This window comes from Electrona antarctica (assembly GCF_951216825.1).
Source record: "Electrona antarctica genome assembly, chromosome: 4".
Classification (NCBI taxonomy): domain Eukaryota; kingdom Metazoa; phylum Chordata; class Actinopteri; order Myctophiformes; family Myctophidae; genus Electrona; species Electrona antarctica.
This window is the reverse complement of record NC_136809.1, coordinates 25900172-25919814: the sequence shown is the minus strand read 5'-3', so window position 1 is coordinate 25919814 and position 19643 is coordinate 25900172. Positions and strand designations below refer to the sequence as shown.

The 19643-nt window shown below is 41.1% G+C and overlaps 1 protein-coding gene across 1 annotated transcript in view; it reads left to right on the top strand.

The window, feature by feature from the left end:
- The first annotated feature begins 74 nt into the window (after positions 1-74).
- LOC306921688 (uncharacterized protein) overlaps positions 75-19643 on the top strand; it is a 33760-nt gene continuing 14191 nt past the window's right edge. Inside the window, exons 1-9 of the mRNA XM_079498932.1 lie at positions 75-158; positions 2153-2401; positions 3585-3746; positions 3943-3984; positions 4159-4241; positions 4445-4541; positions 7287-7376; positions 13160-13408; positions 15853-15927. Coding sequence (XP_079355058.1) covers positions 125-158; positions 2153-2401; positions 3585-3746; positions 3943-3984; positions 4159-4241; positions 4445-4541; positions 7287-7376; positions 13160-13408; positions 15853-15893 — 1047 coding nt within the window. The 5' untranslated portion in view covers positions 75-124 and the 3' untranslated portion in view covers positions 15894-15927. The remainder of the gene's footprint in view (positions 159-2152; positions 2402-3584; positions 3747-3942; positions 3985-4158; positions 4242-4444; positions 4542-7286; positions 7377-13159; positions 13409-15852; positions 15928-19643) is intronic.

Below are 19643 nucleotides of genomic sequence, written 5' to 3'. Positions count from 1 at the left end.
ATGGTTGATCCTCTTTTGTGGGCATGCAGTTTGTGGGCATGCTAACTGGCTTAATATTCACAGGCAACACTATAATAGCTGATCAGCTGCTAGGTTCAGCAGAAGTTATACGTAGAGCCTGAAGATGGGATCCGTTGGCCTTTCTGTGTTTATCCTGGGTAAGCTTTTTATATTTGTCTTTTATATTTTCATATTTCACATTTGTTTTTTCTATCACATGGATTTTTTTGGAAGCTGTGACATATCGTTTTCTGGTTATAGCCATTATTCTGTTGCTGGCTTATTTCATCTAAACTTTTCTAAATAATGATAACACAATTTAGTAGCCTTGACAGCTATGACAGGCACTGACAGTTTGCATTTACCATGGAAATATATTCTGTAGGCCCTTCTAAGTTAGAAGGGGGTTCCTCATGTTATACTGTACATTTTTTTCTGAGTTAAACTTTGTATGGCAGAGGTTTGGTCTTTCTGTACAAAATTTTCAGTTGTGAATATTTACTGGTCCATTGGGAATTTAACCATAGCCGCAGCTTTACAAACTCTCATAATGAACTTTGAACTTTATTGAGAGGATGGCCCCTTGAGATGTCGCATCTCGTTTTCGAGGGGGTCCTATACATACAAAATACAAACAATACAGCAGTGCAAGTACACAGTACTAAAGACACAACATGACATACAGTACAAACACACAGGACATACACATACAGGTGCAGTTAGCTTGCTCCCCTTCTCCCACCCCACCCCTGACCCCCAACTCGTTTATATATGGAAATAGAGAAAAACAGTACTATAACCAGTAAGAAGTAAACATGTGAGTAAGTAGTATTAGAAGCATGAACAGGTTGTTTGGAGATGTGAATATAGGGAAGTCCTGAAGCGGCCTAGAGAGGTAGTTGATCTGAGTGAAAGTGGAAGGTTGTTCCAGTCAGATGGAGCTTGCACAATGAAAGTTGACATACAGTATGTGCAGACAGGGACACACTTTGCCACACCCTGTTCACACAATGAGATTTTCAGCATGCTGTAGTTTGATGACAAGGGCCTTTAAAAATATTATCTCTACCGTTTCGGTATGATTAGCAGGTGTAGGTTGCAAATGCAACTTAGATTTGAACATTTCTTGGCTTTCATAACTTTCAGCCAGCAAAAACCTATCCCAGTGTTGGAGGCAAACATGACCCGAACAGAAAAACAGATTGATGTATAAATCCAATATTCTCAAGCTGAAAATAATAATAATAATAATAATAATAATAATAATAATAATAATAACTAGAAATGTACTCTGTCGAGGTGCCAACTTGCGCCTTGCACACAAGTAGGGCATACATGGCCTACTTGTGCGCAAGCAGAGTGCGCAAGTACTGCTACTAATTAATGTCTATTAATTTACAACTGCTGTTCTAAATCCTTTAGACCCGTTATTTATACCAACCTTGAAGCGTACCTTAGTTAAGTCACCATCAACAGCCACTAAGGGACCACCATTCTTACCGACATACCAACATACATACATGTATACATACATACATACGTTACCTTTTACCCACCCAACATTGAAACATATCTTAATTACGTCAGCATCAACAGCCAATTATAACCATGCATACCATACATAGCCTACATACCACTTTCGGTCCAGCCGACCACAGTACTTGCGCACGTTAATAATAACTAGAAATGCACTCTGTCGAGGTGCCAACTTGCGCCTTGCACACAAGTAGGTCCACGAGGTGCGCTCACCATTGGCATCACTGCTTATTGACCTTATACCCACCATCAAGAATGGTGGTCTTTTATTGGCTGTTGGTGATATAACCAAATCTGTTTCAATCATTAATCCTATTGGGATTGAAGTAGATCCTATATACAGCTTTAATGTTTGTTTTCCAACGATGCTTGTTTAAGAAAACGCCATAGACAATAAAGAGAAATATAATGTTTGTTTTGAGGACTAAAACAAACATTAGCACCCGTTGCTTAAACAAACATCATGTTGTAATTGATGTTGTAAGATGATAAGAGCGCCCCTCACTTCACACGGGTGTGATTTCTTTATATACAGCCTACTGTAGCCTATGAACATGATGGGATGACTTTAAACACCAAATATATTTCAAGGTTTTGGGCCTGTCTTTTCTTTCAGGTCTTATTACACATTTTGCCATTGCACAAACAACCATATTGCCCAACATGACCAATGAAACCACCACCAGTGTCACTGTGACTGCAACAAACGCCACCAATGGAAACGTCACCGATGGAAACGTCACCGATGGAAACGTCACCAATGGAAACGTCACCGATGGAAACGTCACCAATGGAAACGCCACCAATGGAAACGTCACCAATGGAAACGTCACCAATGGAAACGTCACCAATGGAAACACCACTGGTAATGCCACTTGTGTTGCGTGTCACCCTCCCCCCTTCTGTCTCCCCATTTCCTGTCAAACTACTGTGTACTTAGTTACTACCCGAGTGGAATAGAAGAGAGTGGCGACACGCTTTGATCTCGCCGCAAAGCGGGTGCCTATGGGCTATAGTTCCAAACATTGGAACTATCCCATTGAGATAGAATGAGCACTTCCGCATTCTATTGTTACAATGGGAGTCAACGCTAGTGTCGCCACTCTCTTACTAGATTACTCTGGTTACTACCTACCAGTAAGACGCCCTGAGGGCGAGGTCCTGCGCACGCATCCGCCTGGGTGACGGCAGACTGCTGGCCGAGCGCTGGCGCTTTGGCATGGGGGGTCAGATCAACATATGGAATGAATTCTGTACTGACCATATGGAGCATGTCTTGAGTGTACAGGGTTTGATGAGGTCAGATCTACATATGGAATGTCAGAACAGGTCAGCTCCATATATGGAGATCTAAGAGGGGGCAGTGTCTTGAGTGTACATGGTTTGGTGCAATTTGAGATCTAATGGTCAGCCCACTGAAGAGAAAAATGGATGAGGACATCTCCTCACACTGCAGTCTTATTTGAGTGAGTTCCCAAAAAAACTATTTAGATTTGTGAAAGGTGAAAAATCAGCTTCCTCACACCCGACATACGCTGTAGTGTAAGCAACAGTATGTCATGCACATGTGTACGTTCAGATGGTTTAGGCAACCCACTGAGGAGAAAAATTAATGAGGACAGACAGAAGGACAGTTTTAATAATGTTATAGTAGTGTAGAAGGGTTATAGTAGGAGAGTAGCATAACAGACTGGACCAAATTCGATTAGTCTCTAGACATTTAGAGTCTATTAACACTAATTAGTGTCTATTTCCAAACCGGACTAGTGGAAACGTGATGTACTGTTAAATAATGAAAGGGGTGTACTCATGGACACACAGATTATACTGTACACACTAAACAGCTCATACTATACCGGTGAAATTGATACCAAACTGAACAGAGCTAACAGACAATAGCAAATGGTGCAAAGATAAGCTGTGAATTATGTTACCTGTTACTTGTTACCTTGAATGATGTCCTTATAATTATATCTAACCTGTTCAATGATGCCCTTCATGTTGAAAGATGCCCTTCATATCTGCCACTTCATCTCTCACTGTCCCAGAACCCACCACAACATCTGAGATTCCTACAGCCAAGACTATGACTATGCCTTCCACTGTGACAACTGCCATTGTGACAACTGCCATTGTGACACCTTCCACTGTGAAACCTACCAAACCTACCAAACCTACCAAACCTACCGAACCTACCATCGGGCCAAGCAGTACGTCCTTCCATATTCTCTTCTTCAATTCTCAAAAGTTGACTTATTTTAAATATTGAAGTTTTCAGATGTTTAGATGTGTCAGTTGCCAGTTTATTTTGCTGGTCATGATTTTGATCTCCCTTTGTTTTGTTACATATACTCATTCATAAAAGCTGAATAAATGGAATAAATAAAATCTTCATTGTTGAACCAGGTACCACTGCCACCAAAGGATCAAAGAACCCACTCGATCCAGGTGAGTTTACTACAAAACAGAATAATATTTTCTCTCTGTTATGACTAATTATCTACTACTATTTATAACGATTAACATTTTCAAATCCAGACAACAGTGCACAATGAGACAGAATAAATTGTACTCTTTTTTGCCCTTACACTCATGAATTGCATGAATGGCCACCCACTGCAGCCATTTACGTTACACTCATTGTGGGCCTCGTCGTTCTACTTGGGGTGGGAGCAGCCTACTGTTTCCTAAGTCGGCGATCTAGAGTGAGTATTCTGTATGTCTCAAATGACAACCCTCTATGCTATGTGAAACGTGCGTGCGTGCGTGCGTGCGTGCGTGCGTGCGTGCGTGCGTGCGTGCGTGCTTGTGTGCATGCATTCATGCGCAATATAGGCTACAGTATACATACAGCATGCTTACAGTATCTGTGTGTGTTAAGAACCACCTGACCCTGCTACTTCTACAGAGGTACATGGTTGACCAGCATTCCAGACAGGAGGATGACGCTGAGATTCCCCTGAACGATATGGATGAGAGATCTCCTGACACAGCATCACAGAACGGTATGTCAATGTCTCAATGACTCTGTTGGAGGGGATGCTACTGAAGCAGCACATGCTTGTTTGATTGTGATGTCCTGGTTGTGCGGGTTCCGGTGTCACAAACCTTTTCTGTAGTATTACAACCTGAACCTTGTATGGTGATCTTTAAGCTTTTAGATTAGTTTAGCATTGTTATTTATACTGTTATTATGTCGGTGTATTGTGGAGCACCCCCAACCTGAGTTTTTCCACAGTGCATGTATTTGGATATCCTTGTGACAATATCTTGAATCTAGAATCTTGAATCTATGTTCCCTCATTTCCTGGTCTAGTTTTCTAGGTTCTGTGTTTCTGTTTGCCCCAGCTGTAACTGATTTGCACCTCTCATGTTGATATCAGTCAGTCCTTGGTGACTGGGGAACTCATCACTTCTTGACTACTGAGATTAGGGACCATGCAGTCTAGCCTTGGATTAAGACTATTTTATAGTCTTAGTGACCAGCACTTTCACCAGTAGCCTAAAGCCTATAGTACTTATAGGCCTACAGTACATGCTTGCACCAAAATGTAATGTTAACTAGCGGTCCGGAGTCTAATGTACAGTATTAGTCCAGATTTTTTCAATAGATTTTAGTTCCGTCTGTGTCGGATTCTGTTGGAAATTCCCTGTATTCCTCAATGGGCGGTAGTGAGAGGGTGCATCTGGTGAAAGTCGAAATTACACTCAATGTAAACAGGAAGTAAATGAGGGAAACAAAATTCGGTTCGGGGCACAGATGGGATTAAAATATGGACTAATACATTGCATAAAGACTCTGGACTGCTAGAATGTGAGGACAACTCACACAACCTGTGAATCACACGCCAAGTAATCTCGCCTCACCAGGATTTCCACATCGGAGGAAAGCCTGGTCTCTGTTCCAAAAGTGCTGTGTGAACCGGTCTGGAATGGATGATATCGTTACTTCATGTTGTAGTATTGTTTTGTAGTCATCAGGCAGGAACAATCAAACAGAACTTCCTTTCCCCTCAAACTGGAAGAATAACAATAAAAGCTCTCGTAGCCTGTAGCTTTTATTGAGAAAAATCGGTTTGAGGGAAAAGTAAGTTCCGGAAGATTGATGACTACAAAACAATAATACAACATGACGTATCGATATCATCCGCTCCCGACCGGATCATAAACCCGAAATGGAATGGTGCCCACTGCCCAGGCTACATGCCAAGGCACCAGAAGAAATAGAAACTTTTTTTATTGTTGTGTTTTGATGTTTGATGATTTATTTTTTTAAGAGTGGTCCTTTTGAATTGTAAGAAACATCATAATTCTTACTGTTATGCAATGATGTTTTCTAATGAAACTTGAAACTTGTCATCATTGTATTGTGTCACATGGTGTTGTCTGTGACGTTCACTTTCACCTGTCTCTCCGGTGTTAAAAAATGGGTTTTGAACACCACTTTGCCTAGTGGCTCTCTGCATTTGGGTTCCCACTACTGACACTGGCTTCTAATGTTATCAACCCATAATCACCAGTATGTTCTTATCGAGACCATGTCAAGACCATGCAATGGAGCCAGTATGGACATGTCCTACGTACTGCCTACCGTGAGTAGTATAGGCGACTAGAAATTACTGCCGCCAAAGCAAAAACATTGTGAAACTCATGGTGAAACTGCACTATACAACAACTTTACTTACGTCACGTGGCCGGTTAAGACTGAGGTTAGGGTTAGTAATAGGGTTAGTAGCCGGACGATGCACCAAATGTGACGTCGGACAATGGCTGACAACAACAAGAACGTCAATATGTAGGAAATGTCCATACTTGCTCCATTGCATGGTCTTGATAAGAACATATTGGTGATTATTGGTTTTGTGTGTATTCCTGCACTATCTGCATTGAGAGATCTCTGAACATAGAAATTGATTTATTGGAGATTCTGCCTTTCAACTATTGTGTATACATTTTGTTTTGATTGTATTGTTCCACCTTTTGCTTTGGCAATGTAAACGTATGTTTACACACACACACACACACACACACACACACACACACACACACACACACACACACACACACACACACACACACACACACACACACACACACACACACACACACACACACACACACCAAATTTCTCTATGTGTAAAGCCTAAACCACACCTTCAGTTGCAAGGAGTTGCATTGGTGTGGTTTATCTCAAAATGGTTTTGTTGCAAGGAGTTGCAACAGGTGTGGTTTGGGCTTAAGATAGGGTCCAACAAGTTGTACAACTATCTAAATAAATGATTCTGTGGACAGATCATCCATTCGAATATATTAACGAGAGATTAAAGAGAGAATTGTCAGAATAAACAAAAAAGAGAGGACGCATCCCACACATTACATACGTATAAAAGTTACTGCCAAGGAGCATTGTTACAACATTGTTATTACCATGGAGCATTGTTATAAATGTACGATGATCATTTGATCATGTAATGGTAATAGATTAATCTGTATGACGGCACAGTTTGATCTTTACAATTTAGGCATTTAGCAGATGGTCTTAATCCAGAGCGATTTACAGTAAGCAGGAACAATACAAGGTAATCAAATACATGGAAATAGTCATCAAGAATCATAAACAAGCTAAGAACCTAATATCTGTCTACAGTAGATTATCTGTGCAGTGAAGCTATGAGTATACATTTTAGAGTGCTATGTGCTACGTCAACATAAAATGCTAACTATAAAATGCTGAATTATAAATCTTTCAGGGATGCAGACATTTTCTGACAGTGGGGACACAAAAGAGGCCAAGGACTCTGAACCAGAGGACACACCTGGAGGACAAGAGGAGCATAAAGGTTAGAATAGTTGTCTGAACAAACCAGTGTTGGTTTTGAGAGCAGATTAGTTTAGTCATAGTCATAGTCTTTTGAATACAATTGAATTTAGTTTTAGTCATAATTTTAGTCATCTGAAATGTTTTATTATTAGTCTAGTTTTAGTCGACTAAATATAGGTTTTTATTCAACTAAATCTACAGTTGGTTTTGTCGACAAAAACTAATTTTTGCAGGCCTTGATGGCATCGCAATGGCTGATTTTACTCTTGGTTGCATTCTGAAAATCGCCAATCTACAAGCTCACGTGTTGCAGATCTGCTATTTTCAGAGTGCAATAGCCGAGCAAAACCAAACATAAATGATTTGTCTTTTAGTTATAGTGGATCTCTATTCCACTAGTCCCTCCCTAACATTTACAGTATGTTAGTCTAGTTTTTATTTGTTGAAATTGTCAATATATATGTCATAGTTTTAGTCATCATAGCTTAGTTTTTATTTTGTTTTCGTCAGTGAAAAAACGTAGTCGACAAACTTAATTTTTTCTTCTTAGTTTTAGTTGACAAAATCAACACTGGGACAAACAAGTCTCACATTCAGCTTTGACAGTTTACAAGAGAACACAAGATGAGATTTGATGATATTCACATGGGTAAATTGGAACCCATGCAATAATAGTGGAATGACTGTGCACAGGATTACATTAGATAATTGACACTGGGTGGGGGGGAAATGGGTTGCTAAAATAGTGCTTTAATCATTTATTTAAAAAAAATAAAAGAATCATAACAAACCTTGGGTAAGCCTGGGCCATGTACATAAACTGAACACGAGTGGCCTAACAATAGCTGGCATGATAAGAGTGCATTCATGCGTGCGTGTGCATGTGGCCTATGTCAAGGTATTTCAGAGAATATGCCCAGTTCAGGAATCAGGATCAGTATGGTTACAGATAAAATACAATCTAGCAAGATTACTGGCATCTCTTATTTGTGTTAACGTTGCTAGAACGGTCAATAATAAGTTAATAACCCATGGGAGTGCACTGTGGCCGGAGTATGCTGTGTCACCTGCAGCTTCCTCTTTAGCAAGAACAGTCAAACTGAATAAAAGGAAGTGCTCACCACAGTACTGAGGCATTTCATAATTTACCGTATGTAAAACAAAAAAGTGGCTAATACAACATGAACGTTCATGTAGAATGATGATTCATGATGAGTTCTTGATGAGTTCTTGATTCATGATGATGTCCCTTTTCATGAATGCCTCCATCCTGCAGTATATTGCAGACCATCATATCTTCAACATAGCACAGCAGATAAAGCCAAATATATTGTGAATTTGTGACACACAACTCCAGTGTCTCTCAACCGGACTACTACCGTATACTTGAGTTACCAAACAGTTTGTCATAACTTCTGCTAACAAAAACAAGAACCAAAATTGGTTTCCCCAAACACTACCACTTGATGGCGGGGCAAAAGTGAAGCAGAATTCTATCGGTCAAAGAGATTGTTGTACGCTGTGTATGCTTGCTGATTACATAATTGTTTTCTTTAGAAATTTGAGAAAACTTTTTGGACAGAGGTCACACAGTCATAAGTCTGATTTTGTCAGATTATTCGTACAACGGTGATGTGTGGTGGACATATAGCATATCTACAAGCACGTGTAGTGCACTTTATTTGTGGCATGTTTTCTCACCACCAGACACATTCAGTGTATCACAATTCTGAACAAGAAGGAAACTCAGAATGACGTACACAGCCTCCTGTGTCCACAACGTTACAAAATGAGAACCTGAGATGAGTCAGATCAAGTCAAGATAAAGCCTTTTTGGTTTTGTATCGCACATTTCATGCTCAAAATCAAATACAAACGAAATAGATACAAAATATGCACACCATAAGATTAAGAACACAACATAAATGTATGATGAAGGTCAAAGGCTGGGATGGAATAGAGTCCCAAATGATAGTGAACACATTAAGCCCAATTAAATGCAAACCGTTGTTTGGGTAAGGGTCTAAGAGGCGAGAGTGGATGTGGCATCAGGTTATTAACAGTCACTTGACTCACTTAGCACTGCACTATGAGCTATTTGTAATATAAAGCATACTTGTAAATGGCTCTGATTATTTATTTTATTATATCCTTTCGTTTCAAGATGAGAAAAACTGTAGGATGAGAAAAAACATTTTGAAAAGTTCTGTGCAATGCTGAAATCAACCACTTGATGGAAATGGAAGCCAGGCTGACACCGAGCAGTTGGTTGTAACTGATTTAGGAAGTTTGTACCCAATGTTTTTCTCAGTTGTAGTGTAGTAATCAGACATTTTAGGCAGTCAGTTTGATTTAAATGTATAATATAAAAAAAAGCTTCAAAGGAAATGGGTTGCCCAACAGGGATACAAATTCACCATAATTACATGCAGGCCATAATCTTAAATATGTCCAGTGTAGCACGTAGGACTCAATACAGTTGTTGTACAGTAACCTGGCTACAAATTAAATGTATGATATTGGCCTGGGCCGTGGCTCAGCGGTTCAGGCACCTTGGCCGGTAGTCCGAGTCTGACAGTGTGCCGCGGGTTCGACTCCCGATCCCGGCGGCCTTTACTGCATGTCACTCCCCCATCACTCTCCCCCATTTCCTGTCAGCCTACTGTCTGTCCCTCTATAAAAATATATATATATTATATATAAATAAAGGCGAGAGCCACAAAAATCAATTAAATGTATGATACTACTAATACTATACTGATATCATGTTTTGATGTATCTTAGTAGTGCTTGCTTGAAAAATTACTATAGCTTGTATAATAGTTGCTACCGAGTATGCACAAGGTCCAGATTTCTGCCAAACTATCGCAAACATTCACAAGTACAAGTGTCCTCAAGTGTCCAACATCATTTTAACTCCTTTACACGCTTTTTAACGGACTTTTTAGAAATAAATTAAAAAAGACAATTATGTATTCCTTTCTCCATTTCCATTGCTGCTCTTTGTTTGTTATTGAATGAAATGTCCTTATTTTCCTTCGAGTTCTTCCCAGGTTTGGTTACAAGTGGTTTCAATCATGTCTGAACCTGCCTCAATGCCCTGGGCCACACTTTGCTCAAATGGACAATTTTCATTGCCAGTTGTAAAAGTAACTACTTTGCAAATGGGCTTCTTTTCCTGTCCTGGGAAAAGGTGAACATAAATGTATTTAGAAGGTTTCACACAGCAGGTACGTAGACAGGCATCCGATCCAGGTTGCTAATTGGGATATACTGCTATACAGGTGCACCTGGCCTTCAAAACAGATAATAAATCATTCTGAAGACCAATACTGTAATAACCTATAGGCTACATCAGGGGTGGGCAACTTTGACGATGGAGAGGGCCACTATATTTCCACACTCACTCCCTAGGGCCATATATTACTGTCGTAGCAAAAATAGCTATATTTTTGCTATATTCGAATTGAAATCTTTTTTTGCTATTTTTGAATTGGAATCCTGAAAATTAACATTTTGATGTAATTTCAAATGCCTTTAATTATACGTGTGTTGAGCATTGGGCTACTAATTTAGACTGCAGTAATTAAAGCGGGTCATGTTTGCATGTTGTGGAATTGTAAACAGCTGAAACCAATATTATATCAGTATTCTGACATTAACCTGAGGGCCGCATTGAGTGAAGGTGGGGGCCGCATGTGGCCCCCGGGCCGCCAGTTGCCCACCCCTGGGCTACATGATATTGTGCGTGCATGTATGCATATGCATGCATTGCACACACACGCGCGCGCACACACGCACGTGTTATTATTTATATTATTATTTATTATGAGCAAACATTTGTAAAATAGCAGATTTTGGACATTTTGTTTTCCAAAGAGCAAAGGCACGTTTGTGAGTTAAAGCATATCATTAATTGAGGCATCCCATGATAAATAATTGCGAATTGAATTGCCTTAATACTTAAATTCAACTTATAGCCAATAAAAACAGACAATTAGAGACTCACTGAACATTTTTCTATTACTGTAAGTATAGGCCCTATACTTTAACTTCAGATCTGCTGGGAACAGGAGTCTAAAAAACACCACCACCAACATAATAATTTCCTTGTCAGTTATCACATATAGAGGCAAGAATTGCCTGCCTGTTCAGTTTCTAATGACAGATGTCTCTTCCGATCTAGGTCCAGTGAACGAGAATGCTTTGCAGGTTGAGCATGAGTCACCCTCTAATAGCTACCAGCAGCTTCCCAAAACCAGACTGTGTTGCGCTTACTTTTCTGTAGTTTAGAAGATGTATTTATTTTTTGCCTGAGGGAGAGCAGAGTCAGGGAGGATGAGAAAGTACCACGGAAAGCACCATCTCTGAGTCATGATGTCTGAAAAGTAGATTTTCTCAATGAAAATGTCTGGGTTTCTGAGGCTACTGTGAGAGTTCAGGTTTTTGCTTGTTGTCGCCTTTGTAGGGATGTGCTGTATGGTGCTTTGAGAACGTCCTCATTTGAGAAAGTACATGTATTAAAAAAAAAAAAAAGGATAAAATGTACATGTTTGGCGTAATGTAATCGAATAGTCAAAAAAGTGATATTCTACCAAACAACCAAAGTATTATTTTCCATGTTCTTCATCAAAACAGATAGAATGTCTTGGAAGTCTATCTCTCTTGGTCATGGACATTAACAATCAGGCTATAACATAGCTATGTCTGGAACACCCTGCAGTCACCGATTCTAGCCTATTCCACCCCCTGTCTCCCTTCATACGCATCAGCTCGGGGTCAGGTAATGATGGGGGTTGGCATACTTTCCCACAGCCATCAACAGCTGTGTGGCTGTGGCTCATTCAGACCTGGTCAGTAATCACCTTATTTTACTGGCCGGCCCAGGGGGCCCCCTTGTCAGGTGGGTAAGGCGAGAAGCCCCCCCTAAACTGTGGGCAGAACCACTTGAGGCCACGTGATTGAAACTGCTGTTCTTATGCAGCAGGTAATTACAAGACACAGCAGTGCTGACAGTCAATCTTTATATAGACATATACTTGGGCGAAATGTATTTACAGTATTGTACAATTTATTTTACTTTTTTATATTCCTATATTACTTTATTTATTTAAGGATAATCATATTATGGAACATTTTCAAATAACATTTCTTTGTCCACAGGTTTTTATTTGTAACCAAAAAAAGGCAAATTGTATGAATTCAGTGCTTGGTGTTTTTCCATTTGATTTCTAAAGACTTTACGCCTGCAGTTTGAGTTGTGCCACTTCGGTTTATAGCAATATAATTTGAAATGGATTATAGTTTATCCATGTTAGAATTGTAATTTATTTTAGATAAATACATTTTTCGGAAATAATAACTTTTATAGATGTTTTATTTTTTTCCTTTTTAAGTGGTGAAAATAGCTGTGGTGTATTCGAATGCTGTGCCCCCCCCACACACAGAATTTTAATTTATTTTAGATAAATCCGGACAGTTTGAGCTTCAGTTTTCGGATCCAAACGACATTACAGTTGAACCAACCAATAGGAAGGAGTTAAAGCAGGGTAATAGATATTTACAGTATTGACAGTTCATTAGAGAAACAGAAAATATAGATTGAGAGTCCACAAACTGCCAGCACTATCAGGTTCACAATAACAAGTGCAAATAGTAATATGAAAATAAAAATGGACTTCTTTCTGCTGTATTCACAGCCAAGGCTGAGTATAAATCATAATGACTACAACATAGGGAATCTGTCTCAGCTCGGTATTCTCAACAACCACTAATGTTTAATGTTTCTGGTGTTATTCCCAGCTGAGACTGAGGACAAACCTGCTGCAGACACGTCCAGCACTGATCCTCCTGCCTCAGCTCTGTCCGCTGATTCTGTGGACAAAGTAGTTCCAGAGGAGACCTCAGTTGCTACCCCTCCTGCAGAAGAGAATTCTGAAGACAAGACTGATGACGAAGGCACCATGGACACCTCCAACCAAACTTCACTGGACTCCCTGAAAGAGCTCAATGGAAACAACAGCAACAATGTGATCATGACGAAGACACCAGGTTGGTGCCATGGGCTTTAGGTTACTCTTTTATGTTTCTCCAAGACTAAGAGCTGTAGCTAAGTGCCAATGTTATAAAATTGTGATTCAAAAGTAAAAGTATTGTAAAAATCACACTCGTGTGAAGTGAGGGGTGCTCTTATCATATCATATGTCAAACTCAAGGCCCGGGGGCCAAATCAGGCCCGTGGATGAATTATCTTTGGCCCGCGGGATGATATTTAATTAGTATTAGAACTGGCCCTCTGGTATATTGCACGGACCACCATAATACTACAAGTCCGACAATTCACTGCGAGTGCATTGGCACATATCACATACTATGAAATCAGTGCTTGGTGAGGATCATAGAACAGGAAACTGAGCTTAATAATAATGCTTTTTCAGTTTTAAATGCATTTACTTTTTTGCTGTTTGCCTGGGACGTCCTCATGACCGCGGTGCCCGTGTGTTGAAACACAGTCCGGCCCTCGACCTCGACCGATTTCTTTATTTTGGCCCACTGTGTATTTGAGTTTGACATCCCTGTATCATCATAGATCACATTCCGTGCTCAGCCAATCAGCTGGGCACATTCCGTGCTCAAACGAACAGACACACATACAAAGCTGTGCATAGGAGGGGGTAGCGCCCCTCAAAAATGCTTATCACAAATCATCGCTGTCAGACAGAAACCTTGTACCGCTTTATCTCCGCATTCAGCGTTATTGTCACATCACAGGTAAAAAAGAGGGTGAAATCAGTTTTTGTGCATAGTTCCCATCATGTAATTATTTCCATGAAAAACAAAGAAAGGGAAGAGGGGGTGTGGTAAGGAGATCAAGGCAGGAAAAGAAAGAAAGTTTGAGCGCTTTTACCACTGTATGTGTCTACAAGCTTTTACCAGTGTCTACAAGCTTTTACCACAAACGGTACAAGCAAAAGGTCTCTTATTCTTTCATGAATTAAGGCCCTATTTTATACTTTGTCGTATGGAAGTGTCGCAAAAACGTGGCAAAAATAGCCAACATGTCACAGTAGCCGTTTTGAACGTACAAGGTTTCCGTCCGACAGCAATGAGATTTTGTTATTCTATTTTGTAACCCATTTTTCACCCCTGTGTCAATTATCTAATGTGATCCTGGGCTCTACACACCCTCCGCCAACCTAGTCCCCATATATGGGGGACATGGGGAAAGCAACGGACTTGAACTCATGCTTCCTTCATGCCTGAGTGTCCAAGTTGCTCCTGACAGTGGGGAGTTTCCCTGGTTGGACATTTTGTTATTCTTGGTTGTAACCATTTTCAGAAAACTGTCCTCCAGTGACCCCACACTCTTCAGCGTATCCTCATGCCTCAGTGGAATCTGTATCTTGATTTTTAGTTCCAGATAATTATTTAGGTATTTATGTTTAGGTATAGTGGAGAGAGTCCCGTGTGAGAGGGTAGAGAGAGAGGATGACTCATGAGCTAGATTCAAACCTGTTGAGTCACAACCGGGGCTACCATACCTACTGGCTAGATCACTTGAGCTCTTCCCAGAATCTCTGGGCCAAGAGGTCAGGCACAGCAGTAGTTTGACCTGCTACTGTATATCGTGATATGATATGTACACTTCCGACGAATCCAGGTGTAGGCAATCAATACTGAAGTGTCAAGCTGTGCTTAATGGTAGCCTACAGGGCACCCCTCCGTGGATGTGTCTATACACTGACAACATTTCAACACTGGGAAAAGAAGTCACTCAGTACTTGCTTGAGCTTTTAGTACTGTAAAGTGTTGAAATGCAGAGGTAGAGGCCTACCTCTGCATGGGGTTGATGTTGACAGGTCTATGTCCATCTTTTAGGTCCAACATGCCACCTGCTCACATTTCAGTGAATTTCTTTTAATTGGGTGAGGGAAGCTGAATGAACAACTTGACATTCATGCAGGATCTACTGTACATTAAAGAGTTGTGAAACTCTCACTACTTTCTCGGAATGTTCCATTCCCACACACTTGGAAATAGTAACTTTTATAGATGTTTTATTTATTTTTATTTTTAGTGGTGAAAATAGCTGTGGTGTATTCGAATGCTGTGCCCCCACACTAAACACAAGCTGTAAATGTCACAAATCATCAGTAGTACTCAGATTGTTTTGTAAAAGTAACAATACAAAGAAATTGTAATTGAGAAATTCAAAAGTATTGGCAAAATCAATGATTCACCATGCAACTGCAACATGCAACTATGCAACTACTTCAAAACTAATCAGTTTTGTATTTATTTGCACAGATAGCAACATTATTCAGCAACAACATAATAAAAACAGATTGTGCAGAGATTGAAAAACCCTATGGGGTTTATAAAATTAATCTCACCTTAATTCATAACAAAAAATGCAATACAGTAAACCGAAATTAAAACATATAATCAACAATCCATTCTCATGTTTTCCATCTTTTGACCTGAACTGCACCCAGGCGTTATCTTCCCTGAGGTTCCCCTGGACAGCCCAGTGTGAGGATGACAGACAGACCACATCTCTTGGACCAGTGGTAAGTACACATTTCAACCTCAGCTTTCATACGTACATACGGCGAACATTTTGGTCTTACTTCACCAGGGGGGGGGGGGGGGGTGTGAAGTAAGATGGCAAGTAGGAGAAAAATGGCAGCTGTGTGAATATGGTTTATTTATCCATTGTAATGATATGAGACATCCTCTGTAATACAAAATTACTAATGTCAAAAACCAAAAAGGTCAATCATTTCGCTACACAAATGTAATAATGGTATTGATTCATATAATCATGTTTCCAGTGATCAGCAAAAATAAGAGGGATTGTCATTTTACTTCTCTCACCTCCTGCTCCCTCCACCCTGCCCCCAGTGGCAGCTGCTGTAGCACTCAGCCAGCTCAAGTGTTGGTAAAGGGAGAGCCTCAACAGTCCCAGAAATGACTCCTGGGAAGTGCCAAGTTTCATGCTCCCGTCCTGAATTAACCACTTAAACCCTGGATACTTACTTGACCAGAGTCCCCCATGGGCCTATAGGCTCCTTCCCCTTTTCCCTCTACACCAAATAGCTGAACGTGTTGCAACACGACCCGTTGTGAGCTTGTAGATCAGCCTATTTAACAGAATGTTCACCCCCAGAATAGGGACGCTATGGGTTCATGTGGCTAACGTAATATAAATAGAGGAGTCATAACCATCAAAATCTACTGATAGCGCAAGGTCATTAACATGCGGATGTCTCCGCTTCCCCACCCTTGTAAATCACTTTGATAAGTTTTACATACAGTGGTGTATATAAATAAATACACACTGTGGACGCAGTGAGGATGCTTATTCCTGCAGAGAGATGTTTGTAACCGTCATTTGCATTCCGCAAGTGAGCCTTGTTGCCAGTGGCTATACTGTAGGTTCAGTATCAACAACTTTTATCACACACAAGAGTGGCGAGAGTGAGTTGACTTTTTTATTTTTTATTTATTTATTACATGTCTCTAAAAATGGATATAGGTACGGTATCATACAGTATAACATTCCTTTTAACCGATTCCCTCCTGTTAGGCGGTAACGTGAGGCCAGTGCCAGTGAAATGCACAACATAAACAAAGAAAAAGAGCCCTCATCCTGCCGACCCGGAAGTGATTGTCCTCCATTGTCACGCCAGTCTCGCTCCAGGCTGTGTAGCGCCGACCGGACAGACTATTATTATGCTTAGCACGACCTCGAATTAATGTTTTATTAAGCTCCCCACCTCGTGTAATATTGCTTAATTAAATGACATTAAAGAAACCCGAGATTTCGCAGGTTTGGCACATGGTTACAAGCATTAAACTCAAGAAATCGCAGGTTCGGCATAGATTGGGTTAATTGCTTGAAGGCAGAATATTTCATAATTTTGTGTGTTATTTTGCCACAAGGTAAAGGGTTTTCTTTTGTGTGGTTCTTAGATATTTACAAGCTTTTGCCACAAACAGTATACAACCAAAAGGTCTCTTAGCTTTTTCCACAAAAAAAGAAAAAGAAAATAATATATACAGTATAAATCCATAGCAGAAATAGCTCCATATATTTCACGCTTACAGAATCACTGCTGCTCTTGTGCATGAAGCAGTTTGTTTTTGCAACTGTACTACAGACCATTATGTACAGTACTTCTACTGGATGAGACACTCCAGCCAATGGGATTTTTGTACAATTTTATTTGATGCGCCACGCACGCACGCACGCCACGCCACGCCACGTCACGCACGCACGCACGCACGCACGCACGCACGCACGCACGCACGCACGCACGCACACAAGAGAGCATCAGTGTTCCCTTTGGAAATCTGCAGAAACAGTCAATTGCCTTCAAACATCCTCATTTCATTTGGGACTTTAATTGCTCTGATACTTTAATAATTGTGTGAATTCTGAAGTAATTTATAGTCTGTGCCTCTGTGGTGGAAAAACACTTTTAACAGCGCCAATCAAAATCCACAAAAAATTAAAGGAAATTAAATTACATTGAGAATGATAGGCTAAACGTAAATGGAAAAGAAGAAAACAAAATGGCTTTGCTTTCTGCCTGTCCTTCTGGTGCAATTGGTTATTGGTACCTCCCAGACGGGTCCCCCCACTCCCCCCCGGTCTAGTCGTCACAAGCTTGAGGACGTTTGGCCCATATCCGCACCTGTGCTTTCTCCCTCTCTTTATCTGCTCAGAAGCTTGCCGCCATGCACCCAGAGGCCAGGGCCATGAGGCCGGAGGAATTCACACCACACTTAACAGCCGATGATAGGAGCCCCACATCTGAGGGCTCTCTGCATGGCTCCAACATGTAGTGCGTTAGCAGTCATGGATCATGTCCCTATATGCACAAACAGACACACACAGACACAGGCGCAGGCACGCACACACGCACAGCCGTGCACGCACGCACGCACGCACGCACGCACGCACGCACGCACGCACGCACGCACGCACGCACGCACACACACACACACACACACACAAAAGGCTTCCAAAATCTGTAGCATCTTCCTGTCATCAGAGGCTGTCAGTTCTCAACTTCTCACTCTCTCAATCCGTGGCATCGCTCCCTGTCATCAGAGCCTTGTCATTTCTCACTCTCTCAGACCAACCAGTTTATCTTTGACTCTTCCTGTGCTGGGTCAGATTTTGTATGTAGTGTGTAGATCAAAGATTGCTAAAGTAAAACTTTCAGCCTCAGCAAAGCTCCAGAAAGAAGGCAGTTTCGGGCGGATTCTGTATTCAGTATTCCTGTCAGCAAAGATAGTTCCAGCCAATCATTCTCAAGTGTTTTCTTGTGTTGTGTATGGTTTCTTCGGTATCTTCTTTGCTTTATACATGATATTAGCAGTTGAATCATTCTGTAAAAGCTTAAGTCCAACGACCAGACAATAAAACAGACAGATCCAGTATATTGCTGAACAATCTTATTATCTTATTCTGCTGTTGCAGTTGTTGTACTCTTCCGTCCATCCGTATGTGAATTTCCAAAGTATTTTTTAACATTGGGATTCAGCAGAGTCCTAGCCTGTAGTAGCCCTCCAGCCTACAACCTACCCCAGCCTATTTAGTCCCTGGATCAGGTTAGAGGGGGTAAAGATTTGTCAGCAAACCCATGGCGCCTTTCCTGTGGCTGATGGATAGGACTTCTCCCCTTCTTTCTCCAGGGTTTATTGTGTGAGGGATTAGCTTTGTGTTGGTGGCCAGGGGGTTCAAGAGAGGGGTGTAATAGCTTTGTGTTGGTGGCCAGGGGGTTCAAGAGAGGGGTGTAATAGCTTTGTGTTGGTGGCCAGGGGGTTCAAGAGAGGGGTGTAATAGCTTTGTGTTGGTGGCCATGGGGTTCAAGAGAGGGGTGTAATAGTGTGTTGGTGGCCAGGGGGTTCAAGAGAGGGGTGTAATAGCTTTGTGTTGGTGGCCATGGGGTTCAAGAGAGGGGTGTAATAGTGTGTTGGTGGCCAGGGGGTTCAAGAGAGGGGTGTAATAGCTTTGTGTTGGTGGCCATGGGGTTCAAGAGAGGGGTGTAATAGTGTGTTGGTGGCCAGGGGGTTCAAGAGAGGGGTGTAATAGCTTTGTGTTGGTGGCCAGGGGGTTCAAGAGAGGGTGTAATAGCTTTGTGTTGGTGGCCAGGGGGTTCAAGAGAGGGGTGTAATAGCTTTGTGTTGGTGGCCAGGGGGTTCAAGAGAGGGGTGTAATAGCTTTAACCAGGGGGTTCAAGAGAGGGGTGTAATAGCTTTAACCAGGGGGTTC